General features: G+C 36.0%; 1 protein-coding gene across 1 annotated transcript in view; it reads left to right on the forward strand.

Annotated features, from left to right (window-relative positions):
* The first annotated feature begins 69 nt into the window (after positions 1 to 69).
* Positions 70 to 16,121, forward strand: part of afg2a (AAA ATPase AFG2A) — a 137,501-nt gene continuing 121,449 nt past the window's right edge. Inside the window, exons 1-9 of the mRNA XM_066719843.1 lie at positions 70 to 314; positions 652 to 776; positions 1,088 to 1,245; positions 3,332 to 3,390; positions 3,973 to 4,593; positions 5,218 to 5,347; positions 5,434 to 5,490; positions 5,823 to 5,946; positions 8,065 to 8,320. Of these exons, the coding sequence (XP_066575940.1) occupies positions 149 to 314; positions 652 to 776; positions 1,088 to 1,245; positions 3,332 to 3,390; positions 3,973 to 4,593; positions 5,218 to 5,347; positions 5,434 to 5,490; positions 5,823 to 5,946; positions 8,065 to 8,320 (1,696 nt within the window). The 5' untranslated portion in view covers positions 70 to 148. The remainder of the gene's footprint in view (positions 315 to 651; positions 777 to 1,087; positions 1,246 to 3,331; positions 3,391 to 3,972; positions 4,594 to 5,217; positions 5,348 to 5,433; positions 5,491 to 5,822; positions 5,947 to 8,064; positions 8,321 to 16,121) is intronic.

The raw sequence follows: 16,121 nt of genomic DNA on the forward strand, positions 1-16,121 counted from the left end.
TGACTATTTATAGCGCAATTAATGTACGAAATACGGTAAAGGTGCGGGAAACAACTTTAACCCGGAAGTTTATGTCAAGAACAGCATGGCATGAGAAAATGTGCTGCTGAAGTGAAAGTTTACACACAGGAATATAGACACTGTGAAGATGTCATCTAAAAAGAAAAACAAAGGGAAATCTAGTCGATCTAGTGAGGGGGAAAACGGCAGTGTGTTAGGGGATAGTGGTGCCCTGGAGTCACCACAAAACCAAACGTTAGGTATCGAAGAAGATAGGATTCTCTCATTCACTGTTATCGACTTCATTGATAAAGGTATTTCATGTTTTTCCACATATTTGAATATATGAAATGTGCGTTTACATATTTAATTTCCAAATATTTTCCAAACACTTTTCAAGGTCCGTTTTAATACTTAAAATTAAGTTACACCAACTTATAATCGAATATATTTGATGATATAAAAGCAATGATTGTTACACGCTTGTTTTTTTCTTTTGTGGGAGGGATGTGAGTGTGGAAATTAATAATATATGCATAATTTAATGATTTACTTGTGCTTCGGGGTATTGAGTTAAACAGGTATGCTGATGGTAAAATCTCTTTCATGACTACAAGCCTTATTGAGTGATTGATTTTGCCCTTTTTACAGCTGAAGAAAGAGTTCCCAAATCTTGCAGGAGATCCCTGGTACAGCTAAGCCTAAACTCCATGAAGTCTGCAAATATCTCTATTGGACGACCAGTTTTGCTTTCCAGCAGTGTGTGCAAGCAAGAGGTATGTAATGATGTAGGTGACATTGTATTGTTTTCATTGATGTAATGATATACATGCTATTGCATTATCATCAAGCAATTATGATAGATCTTTATAAACATCTTAGAAATACATGCCATGAGGAGTAGGATGAAGGACAAAGATAGAAACAAGCAAACGGAACAACAGTGCATTTAATACACGTACAGCAGTGCTAGCAAATGTTTCTGCCCCCCATTTGTCGATGGCTTCGCAGTCAAACAAGTAAATAGGAATAATAGAATGCATTTTTAGTACTTCAATATGTATGATTCATTTTGTGTTTTTCTCAGGTGTGCATTGCTTGGCCGGCAGCCAGTTTTCCTGGTGGGAGAGTTGGTCTACATGGGTGTTCACAGCGAAATCTGAAAGTAAAAGCCGGGGATGCGGTGACTGTTCAGCCACTAACGGGCCCTTTACTGCAGGCAGAAGAAGTGCACTTGTCAACCAGGTATGAGACCTGGGTGTAATATGCATTTACTATCTATTCATCCGTGAAATTCCTGCAAAGTTTGAAATGGCCTGTTTCAATTGAATGTACAATCTGACAGACATCTGTAGCACATGAGAACATGAAGAATGGTCTGTTTAGAGTCCCCTTCAATAGGTGCTGGGTTTCTGCTGCAAGGTTTTGTGTCTCCTTCTCATGAATATGAAGTCCTTTTTGAGTTCTCTGATGCTCTCCTTCATTCCACAACTTGCTCTCCCTCTTCTTGTACTGTTGACAAAACACAAAGATGTTACATTTTCTTGGACAACAGTCTTCTGGTTCTAAGGCTACTAGGCCTAATATTCATTCATAAAACAAGCTCAGCAATGCAGTATTATTATAATGTGCAGTAAGTTCCATGTTTGAGTCAAAGATGGCATAGTGCAATCACTGACCATTGTTTTGTTTATTAGTTTTTATAAAAACATAAAAACATATCTATTTATTTATTTAGAAAATTAGTTGTTACTTGTGGATAATTTATCTGTACTTTTTTAGTATTATTAATTCGTATTTAGTGATATTGATGATTACCTTTTTCTAGCTTTTACTTTTAATGCTTGCTATTTGATGCAGATCCTTTTTTAAATCCTGGTAAGGTTTACATTTTTGTTGGCCATCAGCTTAATATGAGACGCTCTTAGATCATGGAGCTGAGATACATTGGTATGCACAGTACATTTTACCGGGCATCCAAATCACTTAATGGGCACACTTTCATAATCATGCATATTAAGATTATTTTCTATCTAAAAGACATTGATTGGCAGAAAATTGAACTTACCTCATCATTCCAAGACCAGCCCTTAGTTGAGTCTGTTAACACTGTGTTCCTCTATCTGAGTTCCTACAGGGAAAGTAAGTTTTACACTTTACGCCAAATGCACAATGTACTGCTTGGTTATAAAATCTTATTTACTTCACGGGAATGTATCAGCTGTTTTTTAATATTTAAGGTTCTGTGTTCATGTGTATGTTGTCACTTTTGGTGCATATGTCTCAAATGGAAAAACCCAGAGACGGCTAAATAACTTAATAATAATCATCATCTTCATAAAAGATACCCTGGCCTTCCAGGTAGGCCTATTTAATGAAAATATCTAGCTTATTTTGATCTCAGCAGACAAGACTGCAATGGAGTTGCTCAAAGACTTTGCATACATCTGTGCCTAAATTAAGGAGCACGGAATATGTTAGGATAAGTTTCTCTGTCAACAATCACTTTTTACAGCCGGCACACGTCGCATAATTCCCTGAAGATAAAAACAAGATATCTTATGAAAAGAAGTACCTGGTGTGCAGATTTTGGACCCGTTCAACTACGCTATCACACCGTTCCATTAACATAAACATCAAATGTTGTCCCTAGCATAGATATGCCTTAGTAACTAACCTACATTCTTTACATGCATGACTTTATTTTAAAGACATTTATTTTAAAATGCACTGCATTTTTAAATTGTCATTTGATTAAATTACTTTGTGTTCTTTTATGTCAATAAAAGTGTAATTTTGTTAGTATGCTTTGTATAACATGGCTCATACGAATATTTTTAAGATGGAACTCTTCATGAAAAGGCATATGAATTAACACTAGTTGACCGATTTGAGCCCCAAGAATACATTCTAGTTTAGAAAAAAATCTACAGAGAAAACAGTCCAGATTCTTATTTACTGAAACATTGAGGGAACATTCAAGATTTATTATCCTTAATATTTTGATGCTGGATGAAAATATTGGGTCTCATTGAGACAATTGCCATTTACCTTTATTCCTGAATAGCCTCTGTGCTAATGAAAGCAGGTTTTGATGGGTAGTGTGTTTTTTCACACTTGACACTCCATAGTGTCCAATAGACCTGGAGACAAACTATAGGAGTTTAGCGTCATCTGCTGGTAATGTATTGTATTTACACATGGATTTCACGGCCAGAATTATTTTTTCAGGAAGCATAAGTATTCAAATGAAATTTCTGAATGAGAAGCTGTATAAATTTATATTAAAACATTATTAACCTTATTTGATGGGATTTCACATTGTTTTCAGGCAAAAAGAAGACATTGTTAACATGGAAGAATTCACAGATTTTCTTCTTCGATCTATGGGTGAAGTATTTTTTGTTTGACCTTGTGTATTACTACGTGTATAAAGCATTTCCCTATAAATATGATTGACTTTCAGTGATACACTTATCAGTACATTCATTATTTTTTAAAAGCACCTTATTTTGTTTACAATAGGGATGTGATGAGAAATTAATGTATTCCTTTAAATTACTCATATATAAATATTGTAAATGGCAGATATTTGAAAAGTGTAAACTTTACAAATACAATATATCAATAGATAAAATAAAGGTGAATGCTGTTATACACTTCCCTGTACGTTGGCCTGGATATAAAGTGAATAAAATAATAATAATAATAATAATAATAGATGGATGCATTTAATTTCAGCATATGCAAGTTTACATAGCTTTGTGGTTACAACTTCTAAGTACTGTGTCGAATTTGATCTCAAACCATCTCAAGAGGATGTTTTTCTTTAACGGAATTGCACTGGGCCGCTTGTAACCTTTCATTTCTGAAAAACATTTATCTGATCTTCATACTCCACACGCTTCTATGGAAACTAAATTGTTTAGCCTAGAACTCAAATTGCTATTGTTCTTTAATCTTGTTTTTCAGATGGAAAAGTCATACTTCCGGGAAACTTTCTCACTCTGACCTTTTACGGACGCTCATGCAGCCTGAAAGTGGAGAGAGTGAAAGGAGTGGATGGCATCAGCATGGAAACGTGTGAACTTCTGCCCTCCGAAATAGAAACAGAGGCGTTTGACAAATCCACTTTGGAGACGACAACAGCTGACTTGTCCTTTCAGCTCAGTCAGATGAATATGGAGGACAATGCCAGCACCCCCTGCAAGCCCTGCTCCACTTTGCCACCGATGGCTCCATCTCCATCTGCAGTGCAGACGAGCCCCTCTCCACCTAGACCAGCAGAGGAGCTGTGCAGTGTAGAAGACCAAAGTCTCCATCACACCAGCAGTGAACAAATCCCTCAGTTTCAGGAGTTGCTAATTTCACCCACTTTTGACTCTGGAGTTAAATCCAACAGTGACACATTTTATTACATTTCTCTGCTTACAAAAATCAAGTTTATAGAAAAGAATGCAGGCAAGAGAGAGGCTCTGGAGAGCTCACCCAAGGTTACATACAGCATGATTGGGGGCCTGAGTAACCAGCTCAGTGCTATACGGGAAACCATTGAGCTGCCTCTGAAACATCCAGAACTCTTCAAGAGCTACGGTAAGGGGAAAGCAGGACACGTTTACCCTGCTTTGTTACCTTTGAAGTACCCTAAAAGCTCTTTTGCTTTTCTGCCCTTGATAAATTCAAGATTAAGTGAAAGTCCTGCAGTACAGAGTTGGAAAGCTTGACGTTGTGGCTCATGTAGGAATTGCAGCAGATGCTTGAGAAAAGGCTGATATAGTTTATTCAGAATAAACTATAAGACTGAGTTTAGGGATAATAGCTGGGGTTCAGGCTATGGTTAGGATTAAGGTTAAATTAAGGATTAAGGCTATGACAGGTTATAGGGAGGGTTCAGATTTAGGCCAGGGATTCCCAGTTATTTTACTTGGTCCCTAGTATTTTATTTTTGTTTAGTTTTGTCACATTTTGTGCTAGTGTTAAGTCCAGAGTATGCATTAGGATTAAAACCAGTTAAGCCTAGAATTAGGGTGACAGTTAAGGCTAAGGTTAGGGTATAAGAATAGTGGTAGGGTTAAGGTTATGATTAGCATAAAAGTTAATACGAGGGTCGGAGCTACGGCTATGGATAGGATTGAGGTTAAGAAACTATTTGGTTCAGTTATTGTCTTGTAGTCTTTGACTTGAAGAGGCTTGATGTCTCTGTGTTTATTTTTACAGGAATCCCGGCTCCCAGGGGGGTGCTGCTGTATGGGCCCCCAGGGACAGGCAAGACTATGATTGGCCGAGCGATAGCCAGTGAAGTGGGTGCTCACATCACTATCATCAACGGCCCTGAAATTATGAGCAAGTATGACTGTTTGTACTCTGTACTTGTTTTTAACTTCTCTGTGCCCGGATATTTGAATTATAATCCTCTTGATTGACTATTTACAGGTTTTATGGAGAAACGGAAGCACGCCTGAGACAGATATTTTCTGAAGCTTCTGAAAGGTAACTGTATTGAAAACTTCCAGCTCTAGGACTTGATATGCAACTTCTTATATCTCTCGCTTGTTCTGTAATTATGGAGCCTTGTGCCTAATTTGAATGATAAGATGAAAATATGTTTCCTTAAAATGTAACTTTTAACCTGATGAAAATATATCATGGAACCCTTACTATAAGCATGGCCAATTTACATGTATTTTTAAAATTAGTCTCATTTAAACCTTTCAAAATAACGTTTGTATAGTTTGTAAGGTAGTTTTATGAGAGTTTAAGTAAGATGTTTTTTCAGTGTCACAACTCAATATAATACAAGTTGTCCTGTATTACTTTTTCAGGCATCCCGCGATTATTTTTATAGATGAACTAGATGCCCTGTGTCCAAAGAGAGAGGGCGCTCAGAACGAGGTGGAGAAACGAGTCGTGGCCTCACTGCTGACCCTGATGGATGGCATCGGCTCAGTACGTATGGGTTAAACGTGTGTGGGCGTCCAATACTAAGAGAAAGAATGCAGTACACAAATATAGGTCTGATTTGCCAAACAATTAAACAAACAAATAGATTAATGACCTAATACATACATAAAAACAATTATATAAACCACACTGACATGCATTCCTCATAGCCTTGTGGCTTATTTAATGTGTTGCGTATGTGTTTACCAACCTAGCGTGCTTTCAACGAGCAAAGCAAGATTCAAGAAAATAGGCCATATTGACTCATCCAGTCACACGTAATCAATGAAACCATGCTGGCGCTGTCTGACTCTTACACCAGTGTACAGTATATTTTACATTGCCTTTGTCACCGTGGTGAACTTGACACATATAATAAAACGTTTTATTTGCAGTGAAGTGGCAAATGGCTCGTGTTTATGTTACCTATTACCATTTTTGGCTTGAAAAGGTGCTGCTTATATGGGATTGATTTTCCCTATGTTCAGTTTAATAAGATTTGATTTGCTTCATTTACAATAAATGGTTCACTGCTGATTAACAAAAACAATCTCTTGCTGCAACTTTTAACCATGTTTGCCCAGGAACAGACATTAAAATAAACATCAATTATTTCTGTTTCAATAAGTAAGATGTAGTGTAGTGTAGTGTAGTGTTTATAAAATCTATTTAACCGTTTTCTGTTGAGGCTTATAGTTATATCTCTAGATATCTTCTGGAGTGTCTTCATGGAGTTAAACATTACCTTCCGTCTGTTAAGCACTGAATGTGGAAAAAAAAACCTGTCCAAATAATGAATGTCCATTTGACTGTCATACTGTAGGATTGATGTGCATTGGTTTGTGCTCGTGAATCTTGTCCGTGCTGAATATGCAGTTTGCTAAGCTGACATTATTTAAATGCATTTGGATTTCCATGCTGATTTGGAATTTTATATAAACATTAAGAAAACAGCTGTCACCGTATCTTTTTTCCAGACTAACGTCCTCATTTTGCGAACCGAGGTCACTTGATAGGAAAACCACATTGGTAGTACTTTTCTGCCTGAGTCTAAATATGACGAATGCTGTTCTGGGTTAGAATTCCAGCTTGTCTGGTAATTTATTTGTGTTTAGGCCTTCTGTTGACTCTTTATTTATAATCTTTCAGCTAGACCACCCTCAAAAATGGATTCATTCCATTTGTCTGTGATTGTGATCTACATTTTTTAAACCAAGCTTCACCAAATGTTGTATCATATTCTAAATACAATTTTAAATAATATTCAATGTCCATATAAAACTATAGGTTTGCCCTGTGACAATTCCCTGCAGCACAAAAACAGCCTAAGAACCAGTATGTAATATAGATGTTTCTTAAAGTGACTTAGTTTGGACTGTTATTAGAGCAACATACATCTTACAATTGGAAGCAACTAACATGCAGTGTCTGTTTATAAACACGTTCAGTTATTTTCATGCTGTTTATAAGGGCTCCTTTGTTTTGCATAAGATACAAAATCAATGTATTCAGTTGATCTGAAAGAAAAATGGTTAAAATTCTTAAAAAGGAAAGGTAAAATGGCTTGCTGGAAATGTATTTCTGCTGTCAAGGATACAAGTATTTGGCATCCAATGCAGTGTAATAAAGGTCAAAATAATAATTTTAAAGGTGTACAGATTTAAAGATTTTCTGCACCGATACATATAACTGATGATTACCCAACCATTTTGTCCAATACCGATCCGGTTCCTATATTTATAATATATTTATAATATAATTTCAAACTACTTTTTTTCTGTTTGCTCACACTTTGTTTTTGCTTGTGCTTCTAGATACTATGGTAAGTAAAATAAAAACACACACATTACATTTAAAATGTTACATTTAAAAATGATATTTTGTAAGTTTATTCTTTTCAATAATAATTAATAGACTAATACCGTTGTGATTGGCTATGATATAATTACCACGGGTTGAAGGAGTTAATAAACCAAGATTAATTTTGATACATTGATAAGTAAATGGTCTTCCTAAACAAGGCATTGTGTTCAATGTTGTTAAGCAAGTGAGAAAAATCAAGTTTCCTATTTAGGTGTTTTATTGCTGCTGCTACACGGAGTCACTGCGTGTGTTGTATTCCAGGAGGAGCACGCTGGGCAGCTTCTTGTGTTGGGCGCCACGAATAGGCCTCACGCCCTGGACCCAGCCCTGCGCAGACCTGGTCGCTTCGACAAGGAGATCGAAATCGGAGTTCCCAACGCCGGGGAACGCGCCGACATCCTGAGGAAGCAGCTGAGCAAGGTACCGTGCCAGCTAACCGAGGAGGCTCTGGTGCAGCTCGCTGACAGCGCTCATGGGTACGTGGGGGCAGACCTGGCAGCGGTCTGTAAAGAAGCAGGTAAGGCCCGCTTCCTTAGATTTGTATATTTTGTTTGATTTTTGTCTCTGTGAACATGGAGACAAACAACACATCAAGGTTATGTGTTTATCAACTAATGAAAGGTTGAATTGACATTCTAACATGATTTCTGGATTCATTCTTAGGTTCTTCCCCCCAACACCTTAATTATACAATTTATAACCCGTTTGGTCATCACATCCTTTTGAAGGTGTTGTGAGGGCTGCTGTTTGTACTATTCACACTGTGGATTTGCTTTGTATCATATGCTTAACCAAGTACAGTACTGGGACAGCTAGGTAAAACAAATTCCTTGAAAATAAAAGCAGCTTAGGCTGGGATCAAATCAAAACTTTGACCTACATATCAATCACAACTTTCAAACATACTATTTGATGGCCGCTTTCCGTTTGGTAGCTCCAAGTAGCTTCTAGAAATGTGAGAGCCTTCTACTACTGGGTTTGGATTGCGTGATTAGTGGGTGTGTCAAAGTTGTTATTAAGCCCGGACCTAAATTGCATGTTAACGCTAAGATTTGTCTTGCATAGCAATTTGAGGATTTTGTACCGTGCACAATGCTTTTTACTGTATACTTCCCCCCTCCTCATCCAGCTGAACAGCCACATTAAGGCTGTTCTCTCTTGCCCCATTGATGTAATTTCTACATTGATTGAGTGTTCCACATCCTCGTTCACTAAAGATTAATAGGTGACTTCACAAAATTAATAGGAGTTTAAGGACTTGTATCTGAGATTTAATTCAATGGTAAAGGAATGTGGCTAGAGCTTCCACAGCAAGGAGCCTGGCTCTGGTCTGGATGCTGAGAGTGGGAGCTGATGTTATTCTCATGCTCAAATTTCTGTTTCAGTTCTGTACTGGCATTGGAAAGAGTACCTTTTATGCCTTATGGCTTCCCCTCCAGTCCAGTATAATAAGTATAACACAGCTGTGTTACTTCATTTTAACAAGGTATTTGTCTAAACTAGCATTTCCACAGTTGAAGGGCATCTATTTATTGTTCACTTCTACTTAAAATAAGGAGGTCTCAAGGACCTGAGTATGGTGCACTTCCAAGAGCCGTTTCCTTTAGGTATTAACAGCCAACATGAACATGTTCCTTTAAAAACAGTTTTTCCGGTTAAGAAACCAAGTTTTGACCAGCAAGGTCAAATGTGCAACCTGAACAGCTGCTCACCCTGAAGACAGTCTATTACTGGAACAGGGAGGCAGACATCCTTCCCCACGCTTCACTCTGGACAATAGTACCCACCTTAATGGAAGAACCACATCCACAGTTGCATAGCACACATGTCTATTTTTACTTTTGCAAGGCTTGACATCATGCAAACAAAGGAAAGGATAGTGATGTTAAAATAAAACTGAAATTCTTTTGAATGCAAAAACATCTCGGCAACGATCTACTGTCTTGTATCATATAATAATAATAATGTTAAGTATAATACCTATTTTGAATTAGTTGGAAAACTTAATGAGTTTTACAGGAACATCATAGGCCAGAAGAGAGAATAGTGCACCTGAAAAACACTCCCAGGGGTGTCCCAGATGTGCAAGTTTCAACCAACACCTTATGGTTGTCTCTAAAATACAAGTTACTGGATGATACAGACTTTCTTCACAGGTTTCTGTCGAGTAATAAGGCCAAAATTGAACTTTTCAGCTGGAAAAGACCAGATTACTCATTACAGGAGAAAGAAAGTGTTCACATAAATCTAGTTAGGCCTAACAGTTAAACATAGAGGTGGATCACCTAACAATTTGCCATATATTAGCCATCAAAGCACTGGTGATATTTGCATAATGAAAGATAATGTGAATGCTGCGATGGGATGCTTAATTAGATAGTCCAGAGTCGTTTTTTCCACCAATTAATGTATGCCAATTCTCACACCAAGCAGTGGATTTGTGAAGAGGACTAATGTGAATGTGGTTTATTAATATCTCTCCAAAACAACTTCAAACAAGTTTACGTTTATACTCTGAATCTGGAGACAGAAGTCCATGGAGTTTCCAGATTTTTGTCATTTTCACAAAATGATATGATTGAAGTAATGTAATATGGCATATTTCCTGTTGATTATCTTCTAGGCCATTTTAATTTACACAATCTGTGGATCGTATTAACACTTATTCAACTTCAAATTAATATTTATACGCAACTTATTCTGCACTTGTTTTCAGCACCTTTTATTTTACCATTATTTTAATCTATGTGTTGTTTTTAATTTCACTATTAATCAATTCCATTTAAGAGCTGGGTATTTCCTTGAATATACAAGTATATATGCTTTATTAAGTCTTAAGTAAAAAAAGAAAAAAAAGAAACTCAGTACTGCTAGGATCAGTACTGCTTTTCTATTTTGCTATGTGCTGGCCTCTTGTGGTAAATTTTGTTTATTACATAATTCTGGCAAGCAAGTGTTAGATAAAACGCAATGTATATATATTCTCTTCAGAACTGTGTACTATAAAATTGTATTTGATTATATATTTACAATTTAATAGTATAACTTTCATGAAAATGATAACAAGACTTCATTTTGTTTAATTTGAAATGTAATGCTTTTAAATGTTAATGTGATTTAGGTTCCAGCCTGAGAATTTTCTCTGACTACGATGTAAGCTACAATAGAAATATTTATATGATTTCTTTTAATGTTGATGTACTGCTGCATATAATTTCTGTTTCCATGGGTTTATTTGGATGCCACTGAAATTTTATTTAACTCCTAAAATAAATAATGATAGCTGTAAATGTTTTGTACATCTGCATGAGTTATTAACCACTGGGTTATATCAGTCTGTTGTACATTTACATTTTGTTTGCTGAGGTTATTTTCTGTGTTATATATTGAGAGCACTGTTCTGCTGTTTTACTACAAACTTACATAAAAGTTTTCAGCAACAGATGATTTCTTTGTTTTTAAAGACCATGAATCATTGATTAAAAGTAAACAGTAGAGTTTAGCATACAGGAGATCTGTGTACACATTCACAATTATTTTAAAACATGGACACCATAATTGGAAATATGGGACAAGACAGGAAGAAAGAGTGATGGATAAGTTAAATAAAAAGAAAAAAGAAGAATATAAATAGATTTTCCATGACGTTCATTGGATCAAGTCATTTTTGGCCAAGTCAACACTAAGTAAATTTTATTGTATTTTTAGAATGAAAGAATGCAGTTTAATTCATCATTTTATTGTATTTCTCTTTCGGATCTATGGATGGTTTTTTTCCCCATTTAAAAGAGTTAGCTGTGCAGTTTTCTGTAGGTAGTGGAAGCTGTACATTGCTGGAATAAAGTAAAGTCTTTGAGGAATTTAGTGTTTCATCAAACCTTTGCACTTCAGACTCTTGAGAAGCATTACAAAAAAATCTTGTTACTAAAGTTACTTAAAAAAACAAAATGGAGGCCAAAATTGTATTTAATATCAATTCTGAAAGGAAGACGTGACTGACAACAACATAAATGTTAAATGATGTTTAGAAACGCATTTTCCATATATAGTAGTCTCTTTTATCCTGCTATCCTTCTATGGTTGCATTTTGGTCGAACTAACATAAATATTACGGGATCAGTACATTATGTTTATTTAGCCAAACTGTTTATAAAATCCGGAAATGTTCCTAGTGTACTCTTTAAACGCTGTCCTTACCCTCACCTTATGATCACTTCTGTTTTTAAGGGCACATATAATTGTGTTGTTGCTACTTGGAACAGCTGTTCTGTATTGTAAATACAGGTGCTAGCAGTTCTCCGGAAGCCTATCAGTGTAATGAAAACGTTCCTGTTTTGGGATGGTGTAATGCCAGAACTATTCTACTTTCAGTCCAGAACTTTGTTTTTCCAGTCAAATCTTTCGGATTGAGGGAGGTTTTAATTTTTCTCGAATCAAACATGTTTCTTTAGTTTTTCTGTCTGTGTCATTTTCACTGCGCATGTTAGCAGTCTGGAATGCAATGTAATAAATAAAAACAAACCGTAATTATGCATCACTTAATACTGGACCAATGTTTTTGTGAACTCCCTTGCTTTAATAATAAAAGAGGATAACGATATCCAGAAAAAGCATTCCAAGATACAGTTCCATGGGTTTCTAAAAGTATTATTTCCAAAAAGATATTTGTATTTGTAAAGGTTGAAATGTGTTTTTTCAAGGGCATTAAACACACACACACACATTATTTTATTGCAGGTTTTATAAAAGGAACAGGAAATGAATTTGTTCTGACCCTCAGATTCAGAGCTGATTCCCCAGAGACACATATACCAGAGCTTAATGACCCAATTCAAGAGACTGGGCTACCATACAAGGCTAAAACAAACCTAGATCCTGCATATGAAAATCATTTATTTTCTCTCCAGATGGGTGCTTTTCCTCTACATTTTGTGTTATTTAAAGACCCTAGTTTTTATTATAAATACCTACCCTGAATCTGTTTACTTTGGAGGTTTCTTTATTGGTTTAGGTTTTGATTTAAAATACGTCTTTGACGTCTTTGGCTCATTTTGTTTTCCATTTCCATGGCCATGATAACGCAGCGGTTGTCTGTGATGACCCTCCGGATTGAACTCGCAGCACAAGGGATGCTATTTTCGAATGTTATAATTGGTAACATGCTTGGTTAACAACCACAGAATCACTGGCTCAAGCTCTGCTTACCCCACTTGAATAATTTACTAATGATTAAAAGAATGCCTTGTTGTGACACTTGTATTTAACCCTTAAATCACACGTTTTTATATGGTTTTTATACAGGTTATTGGTTTGGATTCTCTTTCAAATTTACCTGGATTGTTTTTGATTTTGTACTAAATCATGCAGTTTATGATTCAATAAGATTACAAAACAGGTGCTTTGGTTTGGAATGCATTAACAGATAGTACATGACCTACTTAAACATAAGAGAACATAGTGAAGCTTGATTAAAAAAAAAACAAGAAACTAAAAAATCCAGAAACTACAAAAAAAAAAAAACAGTAGTTTTTCATCTGTAGCTGTTTTACAATTTTGCTTCTTGGATTTCACCCTGATTTATGCTGTGAACTCCTACTGACACAGCCCACAGCTTTGCAGTTGTACGGATGTAGTTTGTGGTAGATGGAAAAAGAATGTCTTATAGCGAATGAAGGCTGTAGAATGGTTCAAGCCTACACACACTGGTGCTATGTGAAGGAAAGGAGAGCAGGTCCCTCAGGATATTTTTGCATTTGAATATATACCTTTATTTATACCACATGCTGTTGTCGTTGAATGTACACAGTGGCAGCATTTACATGCGAGTTTATTTAATTCTAAATGCAAACCGCCTCATTAAAAATACAATATGGGAGGGTCTTTATAAATATCACAGCATGTGCTGAAACTAGTGGTGTGCAACAAATAATATAATTCAAAAAGGAACGGGTTTGCATGAGGTGTTACACTGGAAAAATTGGTCTACTGGTTTATTAGTATGTCTATTGATGATTGCTTGTGCAGTGAAGGAAGGTGTTTAATCAGACTAGTTTGTGCATTGACACAACAAGGTCTGAACCACTGTCTGATAAAGAAAATATTAAAAACTACACAAGGCATTCTGTATTATTTCTAAAAATAATGCAGTGCAGTGAAGTGCATAATTTGTGGCTTAATTACTAGGTGCTCCTTATGATTAAGTTATTTGCAGTTTCTTCACAGCTCAACTTACATCCTAAAGAAAACCAAAAACCAAAATAGTTAGAAATTATTTGATTTAAACAACCAGATGCAGAAGTCCTTGCATAATGTCTGTATAGTAGAAGTAGTGTGCTATTTCAATAAAAGCTTGTGAATATATGCTATGGCTACTGAAGTTGTTGCCTTGGACTCTTCTGGCTAGTTGGTGCTTATTTGTATGGTGTCTTGGCAAAGTGTTGATTTTCAAGTCGCACACTTTTTATAGCATGTGCTTAACTTATGCACACAATCTGCCTCACTAGGCACGTCATGAATGTGTGATAATAGCATAACACCCAGGAGGTTTAAACTGGCTTGTAAACACCACCATCATTATATGGCAATTCCAAATAGTTTAATAAAGTTTGTTCATTCAACCTACATGGAATTATCAAAGATTTTGTTGAACGATGATTCTGCCTAGAGAAAACTGTATAGAGTTGGGTAGTGTGCAAACTTGCCACTTGCTTTCAATTTATTTTTATGATGGAAAAACCCCAAGACTCAGTTGCATGCTGTGAAATCCAAAGTGTCTCTCTGTGCAGGTTGGTCCACATCTTCAGGAAGGTTGTCCCCCAGGTGAGCCTGTTCTTTTCACAAGGCTGTGCTGGTAGGCAGGGATAGGATCTGTCTTGGGTAGAAGATGAAACAACGTGAAACAGGCTTTTGTGTTAGTTTAAGGAAAAAGTAAGGAAGGCAGTTAAACAGCTGTCAGGCAAATTTTCATGATTTGTCCCATATGTTCCATCTGTTTTGTTTACTGTCTTTATATCCAATTACATTTTTATTTATTTGTTTTATTCCTGGGTGTTTACTTAGTATTTGAATCTGACATGTGCTCTGCTGTAATGACTTGATCAAAAAATGTATTGATGTAGATTTGGGTGTTCTAGTTATTTGTCAGCATGCTTTTGTTTTTTCCTGAATGACTTGGCATCCTGAAATGTTATTTTAAAAGGTTTATTCTGTTGACCAATATCAATTTAGTGTTGGGCTTTGAGTAAATATGGATGTTTTTAGTTTTCCATGCTCATTGCAATAGCCTTATGTATAATTTTCTGCACTTAAATGTATAAGCTTTACAAAACTACATAAAGTGTTAGATTTATAAGCATCCTTCTTTGCAGGTTGTTTATTACTTTGTGGCCTGTCCCTCATGCTCAGAGATGCACAAAATAATTTTCAGAACTTTTGTCGGAAGCCTTTGCTGACATTTATTTCGTTTTTGCAGACAAAGCGCAGAACTTTAAAGACAAATTTATGGAAACATCTTTGGGGTCGGTGCCCTTAGAGTTCTCGCAGTGTGTTTTCCTTTTTCTTACTATACATGAAAGTTGCATATTTCAGTCGTGTTAAGGTAGTACGATGTAAAGACAGGCTGAATCAATTTTCCAACCCTTTTTCAGAAGTTTAAGCAACTTTTGCTTGTCTTTGACGTATTTTGTGAGCATGTGAGCATTAAAAAACAATAGTTCACTATGTGGAGCTGCTTCAACCAGTTTGGTGGTTTACATTTTGGATATTTTATTTTTTCAATTTCCAGTCAGGGTCACTGCAAGTTAGTAAAACAACCACTAGGATGAATGTCCCATTATTTTGAAGAGGATTTTTAAAGAATTGTATTTTTGCATCCTGCTATATACATCAAGTTAATCAATTATCAGACCTTAGGTAGTTTTAGTTACTGCATTTCAATGTCCTTTCTGTAATATATGATCCCTTTTAAAACTATAACAATATAATGTACCTGCTAGTGAGGATTTATGTTGGAGGAGACAAACTGGCTTTCATAATCGCTTCTCTGAAAGCGGTGTACTTTTAAAAATTCTGAAAATAGGCTAAACAACCCAAGAGATTGCATCTGTTTATGTAACCTATTTATTAATGTAACTTCAGGTGACATTTATTTCAGTTTCAGCATTGCTGTAGTACCAACTAGTGCTACTGCTCTTGTAGGAAACTTCAGACACAGCATGTTGGCCTTTAATGTGATTTAGCCTTATTGACTAGGGCTGGAACAGATGTTTTTGTACTGCTAAAGAACATTAATTCAAAGAGATTGCAGTCTTATCCGGCAG

The sequence above is a fragment of the Amia ocellicauda genome, chromosome 13 (genome assembly GCF_036373705.1).
Source record: "Amia ocellicauda isolate fAmiCal2 chromosome 13, fAmiCal2.hap1, whole genome shotgun sequence".
Taxonomy (NCBI): Eukaryota; Metazoa; Chordata; class Actinopteri; order Amiiformes; family Amiidae; genus Amia; species Amia ocellicauda.